The 17902-nt window shown below is 42.9% G+C and overlaps 1 protein-coding gene across 3 annotated transcripts in view; it reads left to right on the plus strand.

Moving 5' to 3' along the window:
- xpnpep1 (X-prolyl aminopeptidase (aminopeptidase P) 1, soluble) overlaps nt 1-17902 on the plus strand; it is an 89473-nt gene that overhangs the window by 4717 nt on the left and 66854 nt on the right. For 2 of the 3 annotated variants that reach the window (XM_080205874.1, XM_080205876.1), the window contains 2 exons: nt 13656-13780; nt 17310-17373. In XM_080205874.1, the coding sequence (XP_080062000.1) occupies nt 13664-13780; nt 17310-17373 (181 nt within the window). In that variant the 5' untranslated portion in view covers nt 13656-13663. Of the gene's footprint in view, nt 1-2161; nt 2410-13655; nt 13781-17309; nt 17374-17902 lie in introns of those variants that run through there. The other variant, XM_080205875.1, reaches the window with a different exon arrangement.

Raw genomic sequence — 17902 nt, forward strand, 5'->3', positions numbered from 1 at the left:
GAAGGAAACCGAAGCTCCTGGAGGAAACTCATGCAGACACGGGGAGAATGTGCAAACTCCGCAGATGGTGACCCAAGCCGGGAATTGAACCCGGGTCCCTGGCGCTGTGAGGCAGCGGTGCTAACCACTGTGCTACCGTGCTGCCTATATTGTTGATGTCTCTGCTAACCCTCGATGCCAGATATTGCCATTTATTTTAAACAGCAAAGCCCTACATCAGGAAGTGTAAAGGAAAGACTGAGCTAAGAGAGAATGATTCAGCCATTTTGACTGAATCTGACTCGAAAGTCTCAGTTCATTATGAAGCAACTGGTAAATGTTGCCGCAGTTACAGACAGTGGTTTCTAAAATGTTTTACTCAATCACTAGGCTGCACTGGAAAAAGTTACTATTGTACACAATGCAGCCAGGAGCTAGATAGAAAGTCCTCCACACACAGCCCTATTGAACATGATTTTGTTTTTACCTATCCCACCTCTTCGTCCCTCTCTCCCTCATTCCCCCGCTCGACGAGCACAGACATCTCTCATGGGCTTTCCCTGATTGTATAACATGGACCACTGAGTGTGTGGGCAGGTTGACCAGCTGTCTGCTCCTCTGTTTACTCTGCCTCTGCTCCAAATGACAAGGCCAGCTCTGTTTCTGCCTCCTCAGGATGAAGCAGCAGAGATCAGAAGCCTACTGTCCTGTCCAACTTTACGGCATTTTGCACCCCTGTGTCACTGCCCTAATGTATTGCCCTGTGATGTATTGGCTGAATGCGTCGCGGATAAGCAGGTCAAAGTTTAAAAAAAACAAAGCATGAAAGGAATTAAAAGATACTATACAAGAAGAAAGAAATAAAGATCTGCATTTATTTGGCACTTTTCGCAACCACCGGATATCTCAAAGCACTTTACATCCAGTGGTGTGTTTTTGAAGCGTGGTCAAGGTTAGGCTGTATTGTTGTGCTTTTTACATATGTCAGGGTAGAGGGACATGCCAGGGCACGTTGCTCTCAATACATTCCTCCTTGAGGTACAGTCACGGTTCTGCCAAAAATGCACACAGCAAGATCCCAAAACCAAAATGGTTCACTAATATTTTAGGTCAAGTTGGTTGAGAGAGAATTGTTGATTAGTACGTCATGAGGACTCACTGCTGTTTTTCCAAAGGGATGCCAAGGTATTTTTCAGTCTGCTTGAGGGAGCACTTGGAGCCTCACTTCAATATCTCAGGCAAAAGGCATCCCTGCCAGCAGTGCGGCAGTCTCTCACAACTGCAGTGAGGTTTGTTTATTAGTATCACAAGTAGGTTTACATTTTCACTACAATGAAATTACTGTTAAAATCCCCAAGTCGCTACACTCTGGCACCTGTTCGGGTACACTGAGGGAGAATTTAACATGGCTAATGTACCTAACCAGCACGTCTTTTGGACTGTGGGAAGAAATCAGAGCACCCAGAGGAAACCCATGCAGACGTGGGGAGAATGTGCAAACTCCACACAGACAGTCACCCAAGCCAGGTATCGAACCCTGGTCCCTGGTGCTGTGAGGCAGCAGTGCTAATCACTGCCATTGATTGTGTGCTCAAGTATCTGGAGTCTGTCTTGCACCCAAGTGCTCTGACTGTTAGCCTGATTCTAACTGAGACTTAAATGTGAGAGAACCTGGTTATGACATTCAGTAATTAGATGGAAAAAAAATGCTTGAACATTTTAAAATTTAGTTTGCAGAATGCACAGCAGGGAATAGTATAATAATTCAGTTTATTCAACCATGCTTTAGTTTTAAGAGTTGCGAATTCAGCTAATTGAAATAGTTTAATCATTTACTTGAATTATTGTGCAGAAGATCTGAATTGATTATAGTTACAAGTTGTGCTGGATTTGGTGGCTTGTTTGGCAGCTCATGTAATGCATGATACTATATGAGATAAAATGCAGCATAGTCTCAGTGCCAGCTTGCACAATGCCCAGTGCAATCAGCCTGGTTGAACAAGTAAGGGATTTACTTGTGAGTTAAAAACCTGAAGTTATGAGCCAGTAATTCCACAATAAAGTCGCACATGCTTTTCTTCAGAAAGATCTGACGCTGCAGTTTGGTGTTTCCTTCTCCAGTATCCAAAGTCTGTAGCAAGAGAATAATATAAATTATAATCATCCCTCCTCTCAACTTACTAAATTAACCTGACAGTAAAGTAGCATTTCACAATAATGGCCCTTGAACAAGTTTATTGTGGTTGAGGTTTAATGTATTACAGGTTTAGGTGCTGCCTTATGCTGCATAAGGTAAAAAAAAGGAGTGATAATGGATAGGCCCATGAATTTTGTATGATAAAGAGCAAGGACATATCAAGATTTTGCTAATGTTGCGCTTCTGACATCTCAAGACACTTGCACTGTATCTCTAAAACGTGGCTGGTAAAGGTAAGGGAGCTGTGCTCGATGGTTTAAAATTCTTTTAAGAACAAAACGTGTTCAAAGTTCATTGCATTTTTATTCAGAATTGTGCAGGATTGTTAAAGGTTCGCATCAGAGGTAAGGTGTTATCAAGGAATATTCGGAGGTGATACCTGTTGGATGGGTTGTTACCCAGGTTGATGTTTTGACACTACTGTGGTAAACCTATGAGCTTAAAGGAAACTGTTAATAGAAAGAACTGCCTTGCATTTATATGGTGCCCTTCTTGCATTCTGCGATGGCACTGATCTGGAATGCCCCACCTGAGAATGTGCTGGACATAGATTCCATCAAGGCTGACGAGAAACATCTTTGCAGTGCTCTGGGGAGAAGGTGGGGAGCAGCAGTAGATGAGTTGCTCTTGCGGAGAGCTGGCACATACCTGATGGGCTGAGTGGCAGCCTTGTGTGCTGTAACCATTCTGAGATTCTCTGACTGCCCCAGATTAGTTACTGCCACTGAAGCACTTTCGAAATGCGGCCACTGTTGTCTTGTTGGAAATGGCAGCAGCCAGTTAGCTCATGGCCAGGTCCCACGAGCAGTGATGTGGTCACATAATTTGTTTCAGTTCCAGTAACGAGCAGATTATTCTCTGCAAAAGGTGTTGCATAAATGGGAAAGGAAGTAGCTGAGATTTGGTGAGTGGTAGATTCTTGCTTGAGGAGAAGGCTAATCACAATAATGCACACATTGCATGCGTTATTCTGTTAGGAACGATTAGTTCTGCCTGAGGTTGTGCCATGACAGGAAGACCTGGATACAAGTATTAAGATGCAAGCTTGTTATCAGAAAGCACTTGCTGTCATACTGAACAATCGATGCCTGGGATGGTTAAAGGCTGCAGCTTGGCCTCAACAGCTCCAGGGAAATCAGCCAGCACAATTTATCATATGTTGATCAGTCATCCCTGGGAGTTTTTGCAAAATTATATTTTAACTTGTCTTTTGGATGAAATGTTAAACCAAGGCCTCGTTTAAGGTGAAGGATCCCACGGCATCGTTTGGATAAAGAGCATAGGGGTTCTCCTTGGTGTCCTGAACAATATTCTTTTCTCAACAACCACTGAGACATTGTGTCCATTAATCTCATTGCTGATTGTGGGACCTCACTGTTTTATAACACTGAAAATGTACATTGAAAATGCCTCAGTGTTGTGGGACACTTGGAGCTTGGGAAAGGTGCTATATGAATATAAATTGGTTTTTTCCTTTAGCACTATAAAATCGATGACATTGCAACTTTCTGTCAGTCTCCTGCTGGCTCAGCACACCTTACAAGTTGTAGGCAATGAGAGCTTGGAGCAAAGGTTACTGTTACTTTGGACCTAAGGATTACCACATTGCCTAATCAGTAATGTGGTTTCTGATGCTATTGCAGGATGTGCTTTATTGATTTAATAAACTGCAATCCTACACAATGTATGTCAGATAATGAGCTTTCACTCATCGTTATCTTGTGCCCCCCCCCCCCATCCTAATTTCCCTTCCCTTCTCTGTAATGCAACATTTTCATTGCCATAATTGAGCAGTTATGGTGTCTGATATCAGTGATGTGGAGATGCCAGCATTGGACTAGGGTGGGAACAGCAAGAACTCGCATAACACTAAGTTAAAGTCTGACAGGTTTATTTGGAATCACAAGCTTTTGGAGCACTGCCTCTTCAGGTGAGTGAAGAGTTGGATTCACAAACATGGCATATATAGATGGAGGTGCAATTGCAAGATAATGGTTGGAATGTGAGTCTTTATAGGTAATCAAACATTCTCCAAGGTAGACTTCAAGAGACACAACAACGCAGAATCGCCAAGTAGAAACTGATTACCAAATTTCGCATACATGAGGACGACCTCAAGCGGGATCTTGGATTCATGTCACACCATCTATAACCCCCACTATTTGACCTGGGTTTGCAAAATCTTACTAACTTTCGTGGCTTGATTCAACTCGCAACTTTTTAATGTGTGATTATCCCTCTTTCCACTCGCGTTGTTGAGTGGGAATGTGGTACAGACTTGATCACCTGTAAAGAGTCACATTCCAAACATTATCTTGCAATTGCGTCTTTGTCAATATGTACCGTGTTTACAACCTAACCCTAAGTCTCCACTCACCTGATGAAGGAGCAGAGCTCAAAGAGCTCGTGATTCCAAATAAGATGGTTGGACTGTAACCTGGTGTTGTGAGACTTCTTACTCTGGATTCAGTGTTAGTCTGATCTCAGTGGAAATTGCAGTGGCATTCTGCAATCTGACTGGGGACCCAGTTGAGTTTGCAACCTGCTTTGCTTGCCAACATGTAAATATCTTGCCACTGTTTACTGTTCTAGCTTATACTGGATAAATGATTATTTGGCTGAGGTACTGCAGGGTGTTGCACAGTTGGTTACATGTAGCTAGTAAATTAGACAATCTCATCAGCCTAATCTTCCTTCAGTACCGAGTGTGCTTTTTGAAATATCTGATATTGGATGCTCTGGCTATCCCTGTTCACCAATTTACTTTCCTGCCGACCACTCCTAATGGTGTCTGTGCTTTAATCAGGGGCATTGCAAAATGTAATTGATTTTCTGATTGGGGCTGTTATACTCTCTGGCCTGTAATTTAATATCTTAATGTTGTCCTGAAGTTTAGGATAATCATTATTCTGTATTCCTGCAAAAGCTTGTCTACTCAAAATATAAAATCCAGTATCTAGAATTTCATTGCTCACAATCTTGAGGGTGTATAGTATCATCCCATTGGGCCTGGAAGCAGCTAATTCCTTGGTTTGCTTTATAATAAATGAAAAATGCGTTCTCAAGCCAACCTCAATGTGTAACCAATGGGTCTTGACACCAAGGGAGACATTCTACTGTGTGCCTTTGCCAAAGAGTGTGCAGAAAGTGATGAAGATCCAGAGCAAACAAAGGAGTTGGATTGCTTGGCGGAAGAACTAAGCCTGGTTAACAAGAAAGGGGACAGAGATAAAGTGATCTTTCTGAATGGCCCTGACTACACACATCTAAAGTTTTAATCTCCTGATACTGTTCTAGCTCTCTGAGGACGTTATCAGAGCTAATTTATAATTGTAGCGACAAAATTGAACTTTGACTTGGAATCATAACAGGATTAATGACTGACGGAGAATTTTGGAGAGAACGAGGAAACAGCTGAACAAAAGCAGCGTGTTGAGAGAAAAGAGAAAGGAATGGTCAATGGTGGAAGTCAAGGACTGAAATAGACTATATTGTTGTGTTTGCATGTTTTGATTTTATAAAATGTATATATCTACTGTAAAGTACTAGTCATGTGAAACTAAGAGGTTTTGTAAAATGAAACCGTCTTTGAATATTGATGGTTCAGTTTTTTCTTAAGGAGGAGGTGTGATGACACTGTGCCTTTAAGAAATATATTTTAATTATGTTTCTCTGCAGGATGTTTCTAGCAGTCTGACAATTTGTTGGAGTCCTTTTGGATGCAGTCAGTACTCTCTATTGTTATCGAAGCAGTACAGTTGACATCATATTTGTTTTAATCTGAATGAATGCACTGTTGTGTTGCTTTAGTGTTCCCCAAGAATTGCACAGTAGAGCTTGATTGGAGTAATTGATAGGTTAGGTCATATGACTGGGGACAGCTGTGTTTTCACAGAATTCCACTGTACGCTTTCAGCTATTTGGAATTGAGAAAAAAAGAGAGAGAATTGTTCCCACCTTCTCTAGAGTTGGAGATTCTGCTCTCTGAGTGTTGCTGTTTTGGAAGCTGCACAGAGAGAGAGAGAGAGAGGTATCATTCCCTGACTCTGAAGTCTGAAGACTAGAAGCTATTAGACACCCTGTTCATTTTTCTGCTTTGCTGTCTTGAAGATATATCCTTCTCTGAAAATTGCTGTTTGGATTTCTATCCATTGGTGTTAAAGGCTGGAAATCTAGAATCATGTGAGCATACGTGTTTTAATGCTGACTAATTTTGCAGTAAGGTGCATGTCTATGAGATATTGCTTTTAAAATTGGAACAGCAGAGATAGCTAGTTGTTAAGAATTACACTGTGTCACGTTTAAGTTTTTTGTAATTGGTAAAAGTTATGCTAATTTTTGTTATATTCTAAATGTGTTCTTAAACAAACTTTGATAAAAGCTTCCTAGTGGGTCACTCGAATCACACCTGGAGTGAAACACCTTATGATCACCAATACCAAAATCAAATGTAAAACTCACGGTTTGGGCTAACTTTACAAGATGGAGTTTCTGGCCTGGGCCTTAACATAGGCTAGAGGTGCTACAGTTACATCTTATCCAAATAGCTTAAGAGTGAGAAGACACCCACGCAGATACGGGGAGAATGTGCAGTGACCCAAGCCGGGAATCGAATCCAAGTCCTTGGCGCTATGAGGCAACCCCCGCTCCCCCAAATGACATTGTTGCTGAATGGGGCAAGTGAATGGGAATCCAGTGTCCATCATTTAAATATTTAAATTCTCTTGCTCATCAGGTTTGCTGAACTTGTTTAAGGTGTGTTATGGGTGTGCTTCTTAACATAAAGGTTAGGCGGAAATGGGCGAGACAGGGTAGGTTTAATTCTTAGTTTTTTTCCCTGTGGAATTTGAAGAAAAGGGAAATTTGTTGTTCTCAGTGTCGGATGCGGGAGATCCTGGAGTGTCCTGGTCTCCCAGATGTCCATATCTGCGCCAGATGCATCGAGCTGTGGCTCCTAAGGGACTGTGTTAGGGAACTGGAGCTGCAGTTCGATGACCTTCATCTGGTCAGGGAGAACAAGAAGGTGATAGACAAGAGTTACTGGCAGGTGGCCACACAGGGGCCACGGGAGGCAGGCCACGGTTAGGAAGGGGAAAGGTCAGGTGCTAGAGAGCACCCCAGTGGATGTGCCCCTTGACAATAAGTACTCCTGTCTGAGTAATGTTGGGGGGGACAGCCTACCTGGTGGAAGCATCAGTGGCCATGCCTCCAGCGTGGAGTCTGGCCCTGTAGCTCAGAAGGGTAAGAAAAGGAGGAGGAAAGCAGTAGTGATAGTGGACTCTACAGTGAGAGTGTTGGACAGGCAATTTTGTGGAGGCAGTCGAGAAACTTATATGGTAGTTTGCCTCCCTGGTACCAGGATCCGGGATGTTTCTGATCGCGTCCAAGATATCCTGAAGTGGGAGGGAGAGGAGCCAGAGGTCGTGGTACATACTGGTACCACTGACATAGAAAAAGGCAAGGGGTCATGAAAAGAGAATATAGGGAGTTAGGTAGAGAGTTGAGAAAAAGGAACGCAAAGATAGTAATCTCAGGATTGCTGCCTGTGCCGTGAGATAGTGAGAGTAGGAATGGAATGAGGTTGAAGATGAATGCGTGGCTGAAGGATTGGAGCAGGGGGCAGGGATTCAGGTTTCTGGATCATTGGGACCGCTTTAGGGGCAGGTATGATCTGTACAAAAAGGACGGGTTGCACTTGAATCCCAGGGGGACCAATATCCTGGCGAGGAGGTTTGCTAAGGCTACTGGGGAGACTTTAAACTAGAATAGTTGGGGGGTGGGAATCAAAGTGAAGTGACTGTGAGAGAGGAGGTTAGCTCACAAATAGAGAGAGCTTGTTGACAGTGTGAGAGGGAGGATAGGCAGGTGATGGAGACTGAAAGTTTGAGATGTGTCTGTTTTAACGCAAGGAGTGTTGTGAACAAAGTGGTTGAGCTTAGAGTGTGGATCACTACTTGGAAATGTGATGTGGTGGCCGTTACAGAGACTTGGATGACTCACGGACAGGACTGGATACTTCAAGTGTCGGGTTTCAAATGGGACAGGGAGGGATGAAAAAGAGGTGGGGGAGTGGCACTGTCAATCAGGGATAGTGTCATGGCTGTAGAGAAGGTGGATGCCATCGAGGAATTGTCTGTGGGTGCAGGTTCGGAACAGGAAGGGGTCATTAACTTTACTGAGTGTTTTTTATAGGCCGCCCAATTGTAACAGGGAAGTTGAGGAACAGATAGGGAAACAGATCCTCGAAAGATGTAATAATAACAGAGTTGCCGTGATGGGAGATTTTAATTTCCCAAATATAGATTGGAATCCCCCTAGGGTAAGGGGTTTGGATGGCGAGGAGTTTATTAGGTGTGTTCAGGAGGGTTTCCTGACATAGTATGTGGATAAGCCTACAAGAGGAGAGGCTGTACTTGATTTGGTATTGGGAAATGAACCTGGACAGATGTCTGATCTCTCAGTGGGAGTGCATTTTGGGGATAGTGATCATAACTCTATCTCCTTTACATTAGCATTGGAGAGAGATAGGATCAGACAAGCTAGGAAAATGTGTAATTGGAGTAAGGGGAATTATGAGGCTATCAGGCAGGAAATTAGAGGCATAAATTGGAAAGAGGTTTTCTCAGGGAAATATACGGAAGAAATGTGGCAAATTTTCAAGGAATGTTTGGAGTTCTGCACAGCAATGTTCCAATGAGACAGGGAAGTTATGATAGGTTATGAGAACTGTGGTGCATGAAAGCTGTAGTGAATTTAGTCAAGAAGAAAAGAAAAGCTTACAAAAGATTCAGGGAGCTAGGTAATGTTAGAGATCTAGAAGAGTATACAGCTAGTAGGAAGGAACTTAAGAAAGAAATTAGGCAAGCCGGAAGGGGTCATGAAAAGGCCTTGGCAGACAGAATTAAGGAAAACCCCACGTCATTCTACAAGTATGTGAAGAGCAAGAGGATAAGACGTGAAGGAATAGGACCCATCATGTGTGACGGTGGGAAAGTTTGTATAGAACCGGTAGAAATAGTAGGGGTACTCAATGAATACTTCGGTATTCATAGTGGAAAAAGGTCTTGGTGGTTGTAGTGCAAACTTGCAGCAGACTTAAAAGCTTGAGCATGTAGACATTAAGAAAGAGGATGTGTTGGAGCTTTTGAAAAGCATCAAGTTAGATAAGTCGCTGGGACTGGATGGGATGTACCCCAGGATACTGTGGGAGGTGAGGGAAGAGATTGCTGAGCCTCTGGTGATGATCTTTGCGTCATCAATGGAGACGGGAGAGGTTCCGGAGGATTGGAGGATTGCAGATGTAGTTCCTTTATTCAAGAAAGGGAGAAGAGTTAGCGCAGGAAATTATAGACCAGTGAGTCAAACCTCAGTGGTTGGTAAGTTGATGGAGAAGATCCCGAGAGGCAAAATTTATGAACATTTGGAGAGGTATAGTATGATCAAGAATAGTCAGCACGGCTTTGTCAAAGGCAGATCGTGCCTTACGAGCCTGATTGAATTTTTTGAGAATGTGTCTAAACACATTGATGAAGGAAGAGCAGTAGATGTAGTTTATATGTAGTTGATAAAGTGCCTCATGTAAGGCTTATTGAGAAAGTGAGGGGGCATGGAATCCAAGGGGACATTGCTTTGTGGATTCAGAGCTGGCTTGCCCACAGAAGGCAAAGAATGGTTGTAGATGGGTCTTTTTCTGCATCGAAGTTGGTCACTAGTGGAGTGCCCCAGGGATCTGTTCTGGGATCCTTGCTCTTTGTGATTTTTATAAATGACCTGGATGAGGAAGTGGAAGGATGGGTTGGTAAGTTTGCTGATTTCACAAAGGTTGGCGGTGTTGTGGATAGTGTGAAGAGATGTCAGAAGTTGTAGCAAGACATTGATAGGATGCAAGACTGGGCTGAGAAGTGGCAGATGGAGTTCAACCCAGATAAGTGTGTGGTGATTCATTTTGGCAGGTCAAATAGGATGACAGATTATAATATTAAGGGTAAGACTGTTGGCAGTGTGGAAGATCAGAAGGATCTTGGGTTCCAGGTTCATAGGATGCTCAAAGCAGCTTTGCAGGTAGAGGCTGTGATTAAGAAGGTGTAGGTTGTACTGGCATTCATCAATCGAGGAATTGAGTTTAGGAGTCGGGAGATAATGCTGCAGCTGTATAAGACCCTGGTCAGACCCCACTTGGAGTACTGTGCTCAGTTCTGGTCACCTCAGTACAGAAAGGATGTGGAAGCCATAGGGTGCAGAGGAGACTTACAAGGATGTTGCCTGAATTGGGTCGCATGCCTTATGAGGATAGGTTGAGAGAGCTTGATCTTTTCTCCTTGGAGAGACGAAAGATGAGGGGTGACCTGATGGAGGTGTATAAGATGATGAGAGGTATTGATTGAGTGGATTCTCAGAGGCTTTTTCCCAGGGCTGAAATGGTTGCCACAAGAGGACACAGGTTTAGGGTGCTGGGAAGTAGGTACAGAGGAGATGTCAGGGGTAAGTTTTTCACTCAGAGGGTGGTGGGTGCATGGAATCGGCTGCCGGCAGTGGTGGTGGAGGCAGATTTGATAGAGTTTTTTAAGAGACTTTTGGATAAGTAATGGAACTTAGTAAGATAGAGGGTTATAGATAAGCCTAGTCGGTGGGGACATGTTCAGCTCAACTTGTGGGCTGAAGGGCCTGTTTGTGCTGTAGTTTTTCTATGTTTCTATATTATCCTGGATGTGCATGACCATACCTGATCCAAACTTGGAGGCCAATGGATATCTACCCTTTTTCTATCCTCCAAACCTAATTAGTTGTGCAAAATTTCAGAGGTGATGCAATTGAAATGAGGATAAAGAGGTTGCAAAGAGAAAGTGCTGGAAAATCTCAGCAGGTCTGGCAGCATCTGTAAGTCATGATGTGACTACTATCGACACCACAAACTGCCGGATCCAAGTGGAGAGGATCTCCAAGAAGATTGCGCATATCGACACAGACATAGACTAAAACCTGGTGTTGTCAGACTTTTTACAGCATCTGTAAGGACAGAAATGAGCTGGCATTTCGAGTCGTAATGACCCTTTGTCAAAGCATATCAGAGCTTTGACAATGGGTCATCTGGACTTGAAACGTCAGCTTTCTTCTCTCCTTATTGATGCTGCTAGACCTGCTGAGATTTTCCAGCATTTTCTTTTTTGGTTTCAGATTCCAGCATCCGCAGTAATTTGCTTTTATGAAGAGGCTGCAAATTTCTACTAGCCTCCAGACAGTCTTCCATTTGCATCAAATGTGTGTTTGCGCTTGTGGTCCGATGGCTTTGCATATGGACCTGATGTTCGTACATAGTTTTCTCTGACTTGTGCCAATGAAACAAACACCTGAAAGATTTATAGTGCTGCTCCCTTCTCTGGCTCCTACCAGTCTAGGTATTGTTTTGTTTTGCTGCAGTCCAGAAACATTAATTGATCTTGTTTTTGATCTTAATCATGGTTCTCCGCAGGATGTTTCTAGCAGTCCCTGGCATTTAGTTTTTAAAACAGTTTTGCAAATTGTTTTTGATTTGTTGGCATGATTCGTGATACTATGGGTCAAAAGGCTATAGGTTCAAATCCTACTCCAGGATTTGTGCTAGTGGCTCATCCTGACGCTCCTGCAATGTGCTGAGGCAGTGCTGCGTTGCCAGTGATGCTGTGTTTTGGCTGAGAAATCAAATCTCTGAATGTTTCGCTGGTCTGGGCTTATTTGCAGGATAGGGAATTCATCTGATGTCCTGGCTAATGTTCTGAAAGACCATCAGCAACAGGACAGATTATTCATCACACAGCTCCACAAGATTCTTGGTGTGCATGAAATTAGCTGTTCTGTATGTGGGACATTACTGAGAAATTTTCTTGGGTATTATTTTAATGTAAGTCTTTATTCGCTATACAGTAAAAATAGTCCTTAAACCACATGTTCTGTCTACACTTCCCGCTGCCTCGGCAAAGCAGCCAGCATAATTAAGAATCCCATGCACCCCGAATGTACTCTCTTCCACCTTCTTCCATCAGGAAAAAAATACCAATCGACACACGAACAGCTTCTTCCCTTCTGCCATCAGACTTTTGAATGGACCTACCTCACATTAAGTCGGTCTTTCGCTACACCCAAGCTATGACTGTAACACTACATTCTGGACTCGCTTGTTTCCTTCTCTATGAGCGGTATGCTTTGTCTGTATAGCACGCAAGAACCAATACTTTCATTGTATACTAATACATGTGACTGTAATAAATCAAATCAAATCAAAAGATTGCCTGAGTGATTTTAGAATTGAGAAGAGAAGTTAGCTGTCCGAAACAAAAAGTGTTTGAAATACCGATTGAGCTGGGGCAGGTTAAGACCTAGATCCCGTCCCAAAAGGTTCAGGAGTTTATCACCCTGCCTTTCCAGTTCCAATATGGTACATTTTCTTTGATTTTATGTGCTGTACTGATGTTTACCAGTAGGAGATAGTGGCACATCAGAAGGCCCAGATACGAAAACAATCTTTAAAATACCACAGAGATCTGAAACAGAAACAAAGTGTTGCTCATCAGGTCTGGCAGCATCTGTGGAGAGAGGAGCAGAGTTATTGTTCCAGGTCAGTGACCTTCCTTTGGGACTGGAAGGTGTTAAAAATGAGCTTTTCCAGCAGAGGGAAGCTGGATGGAGTCTGGTGGCAGATGATAAGGTGAATCCTACAATTTAGTTACTATAGAGTAATTAACAGATTTGCCTCTTCAGTCTGAAAGAGCTGACTTTGGTTTTATTGGACTCGTGAAATGTTTCTTTGGAGCAAAGTACTTTTCAAAAAAAAATCAGCCAACACCCAAAAGCAACAAATGAAAATGTAGTTCCTTGACAGCAGTCACTGCCCTCTATAAAAACAAAGGTTACTTTTTCTCTGAGACATTTAATTACAACCCTGTTTCAGTTGCATGCTTACATTTTTTTAAAATGATTTCATGGATCAAAGTTAAAGTTTATTCGTCACGAGTAAGGCTTACACTAACACTGCAATGAAGGTACTGTGGAATTCCCCTAGTCATCACACTCGAGCGCCAGTTTGAGTCAGTGCACCTAACCAGCACATCTTTCAGACCGTGGGGGGAAACCGGAGCACCCGGAGGAAACTCACAAAGACACAGGGAGAACATGCAGACTCTGCACAGACAGTGATCCAAGCCGGGGATCAAAACCGGTTTCCTGGCACTGTGAGGCAGCAGTGCTAACCACTGTGCCACCCTAGAGAGTAATTTGTGGAGAGAAGTGTTAAGAAAACTTGTAATTACTTCATGACATTTGGTGCCCTGGTTTGACTAAGGAAAGCAAACTGTGTGTTTATGATGTGTAATTCTGGAATTTCTGATCAGTAGTATGTGGGACTCCCCCGCTACCCCCCTCCCCCCCTCCCTCCTACCCCCTTCCCCCCCTACCCTCTCCCCCCATCTCTGCTTGCGGTTGCTGACACTATGTTTGGTTTCTATAGGAAAGAGCATGCCTGTGAAAGCCACAACAGAGCTGCTGAAGCAGCTGAGGCAGGTGATGAAGAACACCAAGTACGTGGAGGAACCAATCCAAGCACTATTTGTGCCATCAGGGGACAATCATCAGGTACCTGGACTGAATCATCTTCTCGATGCAATTACTAGATTAAAACTTCAATCTTGTTTTTCCACAATGTATCCTTTGATGATGTTTGATTAGATTGTTGGAAGCCTCATAGAGTAGCTTTAATGGTTTTCCTAGTTTAATTAATCTCTTGGTAAATTCTTACCCATGAAATACGAATGAATTAGGAGGAAGATTTATGTTCTGTAGTATGCTTAGAATAAGATTTAGATTTACATTTTGTTTTCTTCTAACATCTTCCCTTTTTCATTTTCCCCCTCGTTCCATGTGAGTGTTACCATTCTGTTCGGATTATGGTTTATTAAACTCACTATTTTCAGTGTGTTGCTCTCCTTTGCCCTCCCTCCCTACACTCGGCAAGGTAAATTTATTCTGTTTAATTTATTGTTAGTCTTAATCCTTTACTAAGAAATATTTTAAAGTAGTTTAGTCAGCTATACTAGCTATCAGCTTGGTCTTGAATTAAAAATAAAATGACCTCCATCCCAGGAATATTTAGACTGAACAAAGCTCAGAATGAAATAGAGTTCTTAGATATAGTATAGCAGAAATAACTTTTCTTAGATAAGGTCTGAAGAAATTAGAGTCCCAACATATACAAAGTGAGTCCACAACTTTTTAACTTAATACTTTATTGTAACCTTAAATCTTGGACTACAATATAGTGATGTTTGAAATATTATTAAGTCTAACTGCAAGAAAAACTAATCCATCTAAAATACAAATTCATCCAGAAATAAATGTGGGTATTCAAGCAAATAATAAACTAGGTTTGTATTTACAATTAAAGTATAAAATGAAGATCTTGGGAGGCAATTTTCCCAAAGAAATTCTAAGTGTCACAAAAGTCTGAAAATGGGAGTGTTCCACACCGTTCTTTGGGTGAGTTCGGTACTGCAATCTTTCCACACTCCTGTCAGTTTTTCTGACAGCTGGGAGATTTGAGCTCGTGAGGGGGAACGGGGCTTAAGTAAGCCGGTGAAGCCAACTGCAGATTGCTTGGCCCGCCATTGCACAGTGCGCCACGGTCTGACAGTGAACCCCCCCCCCGCCCCGCCTGCCTGCCTTTCCACCCTTCCACCCACACTAACACGAGCTGCCGACATAGTGGCTTCAGGACCTCCCAATCAGTCCCTTGGCTGGCCCCATCCCTTTGGCACTACCTCAGCACACTTATGGTACCCAAGAGGGTACTGCCAGACTGGCACTGTCCAATGGGCACTACCCAGCTTTCTCCCCACCACCCGGGGGCTTCACTAGTCTCCAATTCCCCCCCCAGTGTGGCCATGCCACTTGCTCTCTGCTGATGGAGACCAGCAGTGATCCTTGCCAAGGGGCTGTCACACTGGCAAGGGGAAAGATTCCAGGAGACAGGAAGATGCCATGCTGGAGCAGGTAAGTCCTTTCACTTTTATATAGATAGGCTTTGCGCCTTTCTGGCTGTGGAGCCGATCTCACGGGCAAAACAAGAGGATGGGGAGGGAACATTGGTGTTTTTAGCCTTGCCCTCAATCTTCCTGGCTTGCCATGCTGATTGATCGGGGCGGTGAGTCGGTAAAATCAAACTCTGACTTCAAATCCAATACAGCTTCTGTTGCTGGTGCTTTAGGTTATGCACTTGTACTGCAAAGATTCTTCTGGTAATTCTCTTCATCCAGCACCATGACATTAAAGACGTGTTAAGTGATGATACAGAGTGAAAGCTTTCATGTTAAAGAAAATGTCCTACTTATGTAAGAGTGTGGATAATGGAGAGCACGCTGAGTTTCCAAATCATAATGTCGAAATTATAACCACAAATTATCCTTCGAGAAAGTGAATACCAAGTTAACACATTTGTTGACACACACTTTCAGATAAGTATTCAGTCTTGATCTTAGCAACATTATGGTGATCTTTTTGCTTTGCAAACTTTGTGGCCTGAAGGCCTCAGGTAAGGGAGAGTGGTGGCATAGTGGTATTGTTACTGGACTAGTAACCCAGAGACCCAATGTATTGCTCTGGGTCCTTGGTTCAAATCCCACCAGGGCAGACAGCGAAATTCAAATGCAATAACAATCTTGAATTCAAAATCTAGTGATGACCGTAAAACAATTAGTGATTGTCATGAAAACCTATCTGGTTCTTTTGGGAAGAAACTGTGGCCATAATGTGACTGTAGACCTACAGCAATGCGGTTGACTCTTTAATGGCATATTAAAAGCCACTCAATCCAAGGGTTGAGGAAATTAGGGATGGGCAATAAATGCTGGCTCAGCCAGTGACACCCACATGCCATGTAAGAATTCAAAAGTAAAATTTTAAATGCACATGCCCATTCTTTAGTAATTATTAAGTTGTTAATGCAAGCTAATCTTGTTTTGATTTGGGAATTCATCCACCAGTTAGATAGCAACAATTAAGGCTCGCCATTCCAAAATCTCCAGCCTCAAACCCAGATAGCTAAGCTTCAGAAAGGACCAATTTGCTTGTGTTCTGAGGTCCTGAATTACCAGGAACTGTGTGACCATGTCAAATCCCATTGCGACTGGCTAGTCTCTTCTAGTTTAAATACTGCTTTCCCACTGAGAAATTTACTTTTGTTCTACCACAAGATGTGTGTGAATATAAAATCTGAATGTTGTGTTGGAATGAAAAATAATTTCCAAATACTTAAAGAGAAGATATGATGTGGAGTTGTAAGCATTAGACTGGGGTAGGCTCAGTAAGTAGTCTCACAACACCAGGTTAAAGGCCGACAGGTTTATTTGGTAGCACAAGCTTTCAGAGCACCGTTCCTTCATCAGGTGACTCACCTGATGAAGGAACAGCGCTGCAAAAGCTCATATTAGCCAATAAACCTGTTAGACCTTGACCTGGTGTTGTGAGACTTCTTACTACAGGGAAGATACTAGTCAGTAGTATTCCTTATTAAATGGACATTGCGTATGTGATATTGGGGTGACTTCTGAATGCCTCCAATGTCTCAACTTACTGTTGGAATCAGAGAATCCCTACAGGGCAGAAACAGGCCATTCGCCCTATTGAGCCTGCACCAACAACAATCCCAACCAGGCCCTATTCCAGTAATCCCATCTTTTACCCTGTGAATCTCCCTGACACTAAGGGGTAATTTAGCTTGGCCAATCAACCTGACCTGCACATCTTTGGACTGTGGGAGGAAACCGGAGTACCCAGAGGAAACCCATGCAGGTACAGGGGAAACACGCAGACTGCGCACGGATCGGAATTGAACCCGGAACCCTGGCGCTGTGAGGCAGCAGTGCTAACCACTGGACCACTGTAATTGTTTTTTTTGCACCTGCCAGTCTGTTTACACTCGTAATCAGAGATCCTCTTCCCTGACCTTATGAGCTGTGTCTGACATTTGTGTTAATGTGTCTAATAATAGTCCTTTCCTGCTCACAGGGACATCTGCTTTGATAATTAATCTGAAGTAGTTACTCTTCATTGCCTAATTGTGTGCCTTGGATTCCGGGTCTAATTTAAAGAGGTTTTTTATGTTTTGCAGAGCGAATACATTGCTCCGTGTGACTGTAGACGCGAGTTTCTTTCAGGGTTTGATGGCTCTGCAGGTCAGTGGTAATAAAGAAAAAAAACATAAGCGTGAAAGAATACTCGAAATACCCATAAAATTTGTGTTGGGTAGATTGCTGCAACAGCTGCACACTTTAAATGTACAAGTGATTTGAATATTTAGTACAAATATGCACCTTCATTTGGATCTGTACCCAAATACTTTTTGCATATAATCACAGTAAACAGTTGCATATATTTTACACGTCACCTCCCCCTGCCACCCCCAAACAGATAGTACTCTGCTCTAATGTCACCCAGTGCTGCTCCTGCTTCATCCTAAGATGCACAAAATATAGGCTGTTTTCCCCCAGAAGCCATCGCAAGTGTGAGAGCAGACTGTTTAAGCCACCAAATGGGCTCCATTCAGCACACATGTTTATTCTTCCAGGATTTTCATCCTTCTCACATGCTACCACCAACTGGACTTGCACGCCAAGAAATGGTGTGTGAATATTCAACCATTTTCTGTCCAGTCACTTTCAGTGGAAGAAAATTGATGGCTTAGGCATGTACAAAGAACAAAGA

Source organism: Carcharhinus amblyrhynchos, chromosome 17 (assembly GCF_965287045.1).
Source record: "Carcharhinus amblyrhynchos chromosome 17, sCarAmb.v2.hapA, whole genome shotgun sequence".
Taxonomy (NCBI): domain Eukaryota; kingdom Metazoa; phylum Chordata; class Chondrichthyes; order Carcharhiniformes; family Carcharhinidae; genus Carcharhinus; species Carcharhinus amblyrhynchos.